Consider the following 10,046-nt stretch of genomic DNA (forward strand, 5'->3'; position numbering starts at 1 on the left):
ACCAGTTTTGCTCATTAATTTATTTGGCTAATAACATGGCTGGTCTTTGAATGACAAAGCAATAAAACCTTCAAAAGTATTTGTGTTAAATAACCTCAAATCAATTTGCAACGGAGAAGCTATTTAGTTTATCAGTTGAGGGCAGGATAAGGAGTTAAAGGGTATGCATAATCGTAATAGTAAAACTTTGCTGTTAGGAATGAAATCAGGAAGCACATTTTGTTTCAATAAAGTGGAATACAAAGTTTAGATCTTTTTGCCTCCCCACATCTTAAAAAAAGGACGCAAGTTCAGCTGTTTTCAAGATAGAGTTTGTAACATAAGAGCATGAAAAGATGAGGAGTTAGAGGAATTTTACGGGAATTGAGTTTCATATGGTCCATTTTATACATTCTTACATATGGAAGGGATAAGGAATTTATCGTTAGACAATGATTTACAGGCTAGATTAACAATTTTTACAAAACTTGAAAAAACTATACAGAATAATACCGCATCTTTTTAAACAAAATCTCAAAAGTATATCCCATTTAGTGTGAGTTGTAACTGTGAAGATTTTTCTGTAGCTCTAACATGTCTGGTTTAGAAGTGGTCTAACCGTTAAATAAGGATTGCCTACAGTCACACAGAAGCTACACAATGAAATTAAATGCGGAAAGAATAATGCATAGCGGGTATACATTGTGCATTCCAAAAGATGAGCCCCTCTTGCTCAATTGTTACTATTAACACTGCTAATTTATATAACACTTTCCTTTTTAACAGTCTTAACATCTTTTCACTCTTGAATAACATGAGAATAGCATAATGACCTTTGGTGATCATATTTTGTCAAGCAAGGCCATTTCCCATTCAAGCATTCTACTATTTTTTTGGTTTGTGCTGACTATTCCTGTTTCCCCATGTGTTAACCCTTTGAGCACTGCTTTTCTCCCCCTCTCAGCCATGTTGAGACACAGATTTTGTAAATTTAAATAAAAGCAGCTGATAAATTGTTATGTTTTAATAGCAGATATGGAAACTATTAACTAAAGCATATTAAAATTTAGCATCTGTTTTTTTATGGTCTAATTTATAAAAAGCCTTTGGGGGTGCAGGAGATCAATGGTAACGTGGCTGAACAAAATCAGCAGTGGGTCGAATTATTGAAAGAAAATATTCAAGAACTACTGTTGCTCACAGAAACTCGGGATGCCTTTCTATTCATCAAAAAATGTTTTTCTTTCCTTGTGAGTGGCTTTCTTTTGTTTTGGTGCCTGATTCTCAACCTGACTCTCAACCTTTCGACTGATTTGGTAGCAGGTAGTTACCTTTCCCTCAGGTACTGTTATCCATTTTCAATTTACAAAATCTGAGTCAAAATTTAAGTTGATCTTCTCAACACAAAAATGCAGAACTGTTCTCCTGCTCCTCAGAGGCAGTGGTGCTGAAACGGTTAGAACCTGTTCATGTTTCCCTTAGTGGGATTTATTGCAAGTTCCCACCAAATTTTGTAGAACCGAAGGCCCTAGAATATCTAATACAGAGAAGACCTTGCATTTACATCTCAATACCATCTTCTCAGTGACAATAAATGCTGGCCTTACCAATGACACTTATGTCCCGTGTACAATAAAAGAATAAATTTGGAAACTTTAATTGCTCTTGTCCTCAAAGGGTTAAATTGCCATTTATTTGACTATTTTCGAATGGGTGTGTTACATCAGACTTGAATACTATCCTTGTAAAGTAAAAAGGTGAATCTTTTAATCATAGAAACAGCATGAATTAGGCATCATGCGAAATGGTAGCTGGTTCTGAGATCTCATGGTTCAAGGATAGTAAATCTTTGTTTGCAAAGCTTTGCTGAATTAAGATTTAGTTAAGGCTTGGAGTTGAAAGTGGCTTGACTTTAATCCTTTGGACTAGAAATTTGGAGAAACAAAGGAAATCTGAACAGGAGATCAAGATATTTCAGATTCTGGAAATCTAAAAGTGGATCAAAAAATGTTGGAAGCACTGAACAGGACTGGCAGAATAGGTGGAGGGAGAGACAGAGAGACAGAGAGATGACATTTCGGGTAGTTGACCTTTCAGAATACTGGATAGGTCGCTGACCAGAAACACGAATGTTTCCTCTTTCCACAGATGCTACCAGACCTCCTGAATGCTTCCAGTATTTTCTAATCCTGGAAGCATCCAGTTCATATTTTTGAATCTAGTTTCAAGTTTATATTTGAATCCTCAGCAGTCGTGGTAAACTGCATTCCTCACAAAGGAGTGGAAGTTCTAACTTGTGTTGCCAAATCATTGGTTTAATAAATCATTGCATTCACAAATCCCTAATAATTTTAATCGAGTCTCAAATTTTACATAAAATAATATAAAATTCACCAAGCATGATAGTTAAGGGGGTAAGTTTGCTGTTTCATGAAGCTGCAACATTAAGTTTAAAAGTGAGCTACTTTTAGCTATTGGTAAAATCGTATTCTCAATTTGATGTTTTTGGAAGTCTTTTTCCAAATATAAACAAATTATTCTCATTTATAATCTCTCCTTTGTGTAAAACTGTATTAATTAGCCAAATTGTGTGTATGTGCACTCTTATTCTGGTATGTTCCAATTCCCTATTTTTGAAAAGAAAATGCAAGACAGAACACTATGAAGGAGACAGCATTTGGATGTTGTTTTCCAGTGTCATCAAAAGTCAATTTTTTTTTTTAAGATTTGGAGACATATTTGTTAGTTTTTGTCTAACAGTTACTGATTTGATTGTCTGTTTTCAAATGCATTACCTTGAATATTCACACAAAATTGATAAGCTTGATAGACTTACTTGTTTTTTCCATTCCCCCTTTCTGTACAATCTATGTCTGGTCTTAATTGTACTGTCTGTGACTGCAGAAATGAGCTTGAGATCTGTCTGCCTTTTCATTATGAAACCACAGACTTGAAGAGAGGACTTGATTTTAAACTTAGAATTCAATGCTTTTATTGCTCTGTGGAAAACTTAGTAATGAGAAGAAGGGAAAATATTCAAATCTACAGCTAGCTTATAGAAAACTGATAGAAAACTGTGATATATTGGAACCATCTGCCATAGTGTAGTTATTTCCAAATTTATTAAATCTTAATCTCTTCTGAAGCATGCATGCACTTTTATTATTTCTCTGTTAATCCCATAACTGTTGACTCTTTGGGTGCAAGGATATGTCAAGAAGTTGAACATGTCTAAACTGTTCTTCACTGTGCATGCCAGTAAGAGTTTAATTGTAAAACTTGTAATTCCCAACATTCAAAAGGTTGAAAAAGTCTAATATTTCAGTTATAATAGATATTGCTAGGGCATCCTTACTATGTCAGAATTGTTTGAAACTAAAACAGCCATTCAATAACTGCCATTAAGAATTGGATGTTCTGAAGTCATATCTAGTTCACATTTCCACAGCAATTTTCAGTCACATTCGATAGTTGGTTAGATCCACGCTATTCATTGAAGTGCTTCTAATACAGCTGGCAAATTTGCACTTTGCAAATATCACTTGAATTCATATTTTCTTTAGATCATTGAAACTAATCTCTCCCTATTTGAAATGAAGGAAGTATATGATTGATGTGAATGAGAGAATTTACTGATACTCTGTCCTGAAGCCTCCCCACCCCAACCCCATCCAAGCCACTCTACCTAACAGCCTCATTGATACAAACTAGTGTTGGCTTTAAGATTTTGAGACTAGTATCCCTTAATTGACCATCAGAGGATAAAGCCAGCGGATGCATGGGAATACCACTACCTGCAAGTGCCCCTCCACACCACCCACAGTTCTGACCTGGGAATGTATCACCTATCCTTCAATGTTACCGGGTCAGAAATCTCACATGTTCCCCCCTCAAAAGCATGGACTCCCTCAAAACCAAATGGACTATAAAGGTTCAAGAAGGTATCTCTGCCACTTTCTCAAAGTCATCCGGTGATGAGCAAAAAAATGTTGGGCCACCCAGTGAACCTCTCATCCCATGAATGAGTACAAAATAAATTTCTTTGATTTTGTAAAGCAATCTCTTTAGTCCTGAGATTTTGATTTTATGTGGAAATCATACTCTGCATATTATTGATTTATATTCCTGATAATTTCCATAAAATTTTATAAATCTTGCAATCAGATGTGAATCTGATATCTAATTCAGTGTTCTTGCTTCTTTGTTTTTCTTAGAATAGATCATAGAATCCCTACAGTGTGGAAACAGGCCCTTTGGCCCAACAAGTCCACACCGAACCTGAGAGCATCCCACTGAGACCCATCCCCCTATAACCCACCTAACCTCCTCATCCCTGGACACTATGAGCAATTTAGCATGGCCAATCCACCGTTGCACATCTTTAGACTGTGGGAAGAAACCGGAGCACCCGGCAGAAACCCACGCAGACACGGCAAGAATGTGCAAACTCCACACAGACAGTCACCCGAGGCTGGAATCGAACCCAGGTGCCTGGTGCTGTGAGGTAGCAGTGCCGACCGCTGTGCCACCGTGCTGACCCTTGCGTCCCTTTTGCCTAGTTGCTAGATATAATTTCATAAAATAATGAAATTAACTTTGTGAATGTGATTTTATTACAGGATTCTCCCGTTGGGCATTTGAAACCATAAAGCTATACTTCAGTCATTCATTATCCCAGTTGAAATTATGAAGTTCATTTAAATGTAAAATGATCAAATAATTTTGTGTGTACTCATTCTTTGAACTGTACTTGATAAGAGTCAGACCTATTGAGGCAGCTGGCTTGGTGAAAAATTGGTTTGTAACATTTTTTGTTTGTTCCAGCTACTTAAATGTGACTGTTTAAATTAGAAATGTATCTAAGTGAGTCAACACGTATGAAGTTATTACAGTTTTGACATTTTGCTTTTTAATCTAGTTCCAGATTAATATATAATGAAAGCGAGGTAGGAGATGAAGCAGTAATTAGCGAGGACAGACAAGCATGGGTGGGATTTGAGGAAATTATGACAGTATTGGAAGTTCAGATGCCATGCTTGAGGCTGTACTATTTATAGTATTGGCTAAAATAGGAGGAAAAAAAGGAAGTTGCATGATTGGGAATTTAGTGTTTAGCCTGTGAAAGACAAGAAGGCTCTTTACTCTGATATTCCTTTTATATCTCATCACTTTCTACAATTTTTATACTCAAAAATAAAGCCTGAAACAGCATTAGAATGTTTTTGTGCCTAATGGAGGTGCCAATTCCAAGCCAGTATCAGTAGTATTACTGAACCTTCTGAATGCAGGTAGCAGTGGAGGGATCCTTTCTCAGTGCAAATTCTGCATATAAAGAACTAGCTGTGTTCACAGGCAAGAATTAGAGACTGTCCTTATTGAATCTAACTACCCTGTCACTTGTGCAAAGTTTTAAAAACCTTTTAACTGTTGATTTTGAGCAGAATAAATTTGTTTCTTTATTTTTCTTCTTTCTTTCATGGGATGTGGATGTTGTTGACAAGGCCTGCATTTGTTGTCCATCCTCAATTGCCCTTGAATAATGTGGCTCCCTAGGCCATTTCAGAGGGATGTCAAGAATCACTTTGCTGTTGGTCCAGAGTCACATATTGGCCGGCCCAGATAGTTCCTTCCCTGAAGAACAATGGTGAACCAGATGGATGTTTATGACAATCTTTGATTGTTTCACCCACCACTACTTTGACTAGCTTTTAATTCCAGAATTGTTTGATTTGAAATTCCACCCCAGTTGTTCCAGTCAGAATTGAACCCCTGTCCCCAGACCATTAACCTGTTCTTCTAAATTACAAGCTCAATTAATTTTTTTTATCACCCCACCATCTCCCCTTTATTCCTTAACTACTCCATAATGAAAATGCAGAATTATGAAGTCAAACTTCAATCACCGAATAGCAAATTTGATCTGGCAATTATTCTCAAAAGTTGTTTTCACGTTTGTCAACGGGAATTGGGATAATCTCTCATTTATCTGCCTGTTATGTTCTTTTAATGATTACTCAGGAGCATTTGCTCTAATAATAAGGTCTGTGGCATCAGCACATCATGTGGCATGCTCACATTTCATTTCCGATCACAGGTATCCAAACTGGACAAACGTGGCAGTGGAACAGACAGTGACTATGACAATACCCAGACAAGTGAGCTGCCACTGGGGTGAGTAAATCTGACTGGAGCTAGTAATGCCTTGAAAATTGTGTTGAATTTAATAGTATTCGACATAGCATTTCCATCTTCTGTGCATTTTGGAATTATTTCCTAAATCCAGTCTAAATAGGGTTTGTTTTTCCTGTTCTTCCTGCACAATTCTGTCTCCGTAGGATTGGAATCATGCCATGACAGTCTTCAAACAATGTACATTGCTTCTGTTTTCACAATTGTTTCTGTATGACTCTGTTATGTTTTTAACAGTGTAGCTTTTAAAATATTGAAAAAAAAAGCATGGACAATAAGTGTTTATTTTAATTTTGGCCAACAGTGCATCAGTTAAGCTACAGAAGAGAGACAGCAGTTTTACAGTCCTGCCCTCTGTTGTCATGCACATCGTAGAGAAAAAACAATGGGAAATCTGGTTAATATTGTGTTATCAAAACCCCCACAAGCTTAAAAGTTTTAAAATAAAACTTCTTTATTTTTAAAGTATAGTGAAGCGACTTCTACAATAACTCAGTGTTTTACTGTTTCCCTGTCCAGTATTCTTCTTTTTATTGAAGATTGTGACTCATTATATTACTGCCAGAGGAGTAAGCTCACTCCCTTAACAGCTCATAGTACAATGATTCAAGGCAGCAGCTCACCACTACCGATTTGAAGGCAAATAGAGATGGACGATAAAAGCTAGTCATGCTAGTGATATCCATGTTCTGTGAACAAATAAATAAGTACCTTTTTCACAAGAGCCTTCTTTCATATTTGATTACTGCCAGGTCGGCTGCAGAAAGCACTATAGCCTATGCATCCACAAGAATGCACATTAAACCAGGAGTCACATGTAAGCATTTGGGCACTAGCTAACTTTTAAATTTAGAATGTTCTTTCACTTGCTTCGTCAAAGCACAATGACGCCAAGGATAATCATGTTCTCACAGCTGTTAGCTGCTACGAGCGGTACGTGTTTGAACCAAATTTGAACTGTGAACATGCACACAGAGCAGGAGTAGGCTGTGCACTTTATGCATTTATTTACTTATTGGGTTGTCCTAACGTTTATAATGTCACCAAAATCTTCAAATTGTTCAAACGTTCCATTCTGCATAAATGAAGCAGGTGCATCCTTTAGGTATTTTATGAATTGTCCTGTTGCAACTCGGACTGTGCCCATTTGGACTTCAGCGTAATCTGAGGACTTTCAGCAGTCTTTAGATTTTTGAAATGTTGGTTGTATTAATTGTACAGACATAATTACCGGCTAAGTAGTCATACGCTGTTTTTGCAAGGCTGAAGTGTCAAAATTTACTTTACACAGTGACTGTACTGCTTTTGTGTTAAATTACAAGATGAAAAGTAATTGATTATTTTCTGGAAATTCTAGCTTCTACCAGTTCGTGACTGATGAAGGCAAGTATAAATTTGCCATTGCAAGATGAATTTCTTCACACCTCTTGCAGCCATCTGAAATTTAAACTGAGGTATCCAGAAGTCTCTGGTCATTGACACTTGTTCAAGTATGTACTCACTCACACAACAGCTTGCAGCCACCACCTATTAAATGCTATAGCCTAGGCTTTTTGGGTTCAGGTGACTCATTGCCATTTATGATATGATCTGAACCTTCAATCTAGTTACAGCCTTTGTAACACACACTCAGGCATCTGAATTCTATATGCACGTGATAGTGCGCTGAAAACTCACTCTAGGCACAATTCTAGTTACTGTTCTGCTATACTGTGTTCATGTTCAGTCTCCATTTCCCTTATTAGAATTGCTGATGGGAAGATGGGAAGGGATGATGACTTCCACCTAGAATATGATGAACACGAGGGAGAATTAGATCCAAGCCTCCCCAGTACAGAGGATGTAATCCTTAAAACAGAGCAGGTCACGAAAAACATCCAGGAGCTTCTGCGAGCTGCCCAGGAGTGTAAACATGAAAGGTTAGTTTGGAAATCATTTAAATCTAGTTTCATTGGTGCAAGATGTATGTTATGTGTAACTAATTATTAAAGACTACATTGAAAAAAGCTGGCATTTGACTATACTGGCTACCAGACAAGTGAAATAATCCTGCATAAAATAGAATCCCTACAGTGTGGAAACAGGCCATTCGGCCCAACAAGTCCACACCAACCTTCTGAAGAGCATCCCACACAGGCCCATCAACCTACCCTATCCCTGTAACCCTGCATTTCCGATGGCTAATGCATCCAACCTGCACATCCCTGGACACTATGGGTAATTTAACATAGCCGATCCACTGAAATTGCACATCTTTTGGACTATGGGAGGAAATCGGAGCACCCAGTGAAAACACGTGCAACATGCAAACTCCACGTAGACCGTTATCCGAGGTGGGAATCAAATTCGGATCCCTGGCACTGTGAGGCATCAGTGCTAACCATTGTGCTACCATGCCACTGTTTCAAGGGTTTCATGACTTTACTTAGTTAAGTATTTATATGTGATTTTTGAGAATCTTTTACCTTTTCCCTACTGCATAACCAAACAGAAGAAAATTAACCATCAGTCTCCAGCTAATGATGTCCTAATACTCCTAAATCAAGACCTTCCTATCTGGCTCCTGTATCACTTGCACCACTGACCATATTTTCAAATTTATAAGTACCTGTGGTTCTTTTGTCTATCTTAAACCCTTTAAAAGCTTTCTGCTGCCTTGATATTATTGCACTCTGAATATCTCTCTATGATGATGACTGTCTCCTTGACACTGGTCTTAGCTGGCTATGCTCATAACTATCGCAAGGCAAGTTCATCTTTTCCTCTAATGGTTTTGCGACTTTCAGAGTAACCTCCTGATGGACCATCTTGTTGTCAGTCTCATTCTTACTTGAAATCCTTAAGCTAGGTCGTCAGAAATCAAGGAATTAGCTTCATTTGTCCTCAAGATCACTGGTTCTACAACTCTCTCATCCACTCATTGAGAGACCACTGCTACATTCTTCAATCATAAATCAAAATCTGATGGGCCAAACTTTCCTCTAGTATTGCCAAAACTGAAGCAGTTGGTTTTGACTTCATGTGTCTGACCTTTATCTCAGTAACCTCCTTGATTATACTTGAGATTGGGTTAGCAAGTCTGAAACTTATATGCACTACTCAGTCTCAACTTCCTTGTCTTTGGGTGTCCCCATTGACCGTTTTCTTCTGCATCTTTAATATTGCCAACCTGTACTCGTAGTCCTTCTCTGATTTTTCTAATCCTCTAGTTGGCCTTCCTGCCTTGGTCTTCAATAAGCTTCAACTCTGTCAAAATGTCACAAACCATGTTTTTACCTAAAAAAAAATTCCACATTCACTTCACCTCCCCATTATTTTGCAAGTCTAAGACCACCCCTTACTTCAATGGGTTATCATCCCTTGACAGCCTAAACCAGTCCAATTCTACCCTAGTTGCTGTTCTTCCTTGCTTTCTTGCCACAGATTTTCTTATTGACACCCACTCTCTTCCTTTAGTCATTGGCTAATGTTTGTTTAACCATTCTGCTTCAGGTTGCTGGTACTACCTGCCCAGTACCCTCTGCCTTGCTGCCTCTTTGCCTAGTTTAAAAACCCATCAGTAAACTCTTGAGTTCAGTTTAGTTTTAGTTCTTTTCTGAGTTATTTCCTTTTTTCTTCTCTAGATCAGTGTATTATTTTGTTCATCTGACACTAAACACTTTGAGGTTACTGTAACTGTGCACTTGTGGAAATAACATTATAATATATTTACAATTACTGTAATAGTTATAAAATTATTTTGAGAGGTGTTACTGTCTTAAGTATTTTGATTATACAATGACACTTCATCTGCCTATTTCATTGACAGTTTTGTACCATGTTCAGAAAAGATCCACTCTGCAGTCACTGAAATGGCTTCTCTCTTTCCAAAGGTAAGA

At 37.6% G+C, this 10,046-nt stretch overlaps 1 protein-coding gene across 11 annotated transcripts in view; it reads left to right on the forward strand.

The window, feature by feature from the left end:
- The window catches only part of git1 (G protein-coupled receptor kinase interacting ArfGAP 1), a 167,804-nt gene that overhangs the window by 152,057 nt on the left and 5,701 nt on the right, over positions 1 to 10,046 (forward strand). For 10 of the 11 annotated variants that reach the window (XM_048557551.2, XM_048557552.2, XM_048557554.2 and 7 more), the window contains 3 exons: positions 6,074 to 6,150; positions 7,914 to 8,087; positions 9,977 to 10,040. In XM_048557551.2, the coding sequence (XP_048413508.1) occupies positions 6,074 to 6,150; positions 7,914 to 8,087; positions 9,977 to 10,040 (315 nt within the window). Of the gene's footprint in view, positions 1 to 6,073; positions 6,151 to 7,525; positions 7,552 to 7,913; positions 8,088 to 9,976; positions 10,041 to 10,046 lie in introns of those variants that run through there. The other variant, XM_048557558.2, reaches the window with a different exon arrangement.

This window comes from Stegostoma tigrinum, chromosome 27, assembly GCF_030684315.1.
Source record: "Stegostoma tigrinum isolate sSteTig4 chromosome 27, sSteTig4.hap1, whole genome shotgun sequence".
NCBI classification, from domain to species: domain Eukaryota; kingdom Metazoa; phylum Chordata; class Chondrichthyes; order Orectolobiformes; family Stegostomatidae; genus Stegostoma; species Stegostoma tigrinum.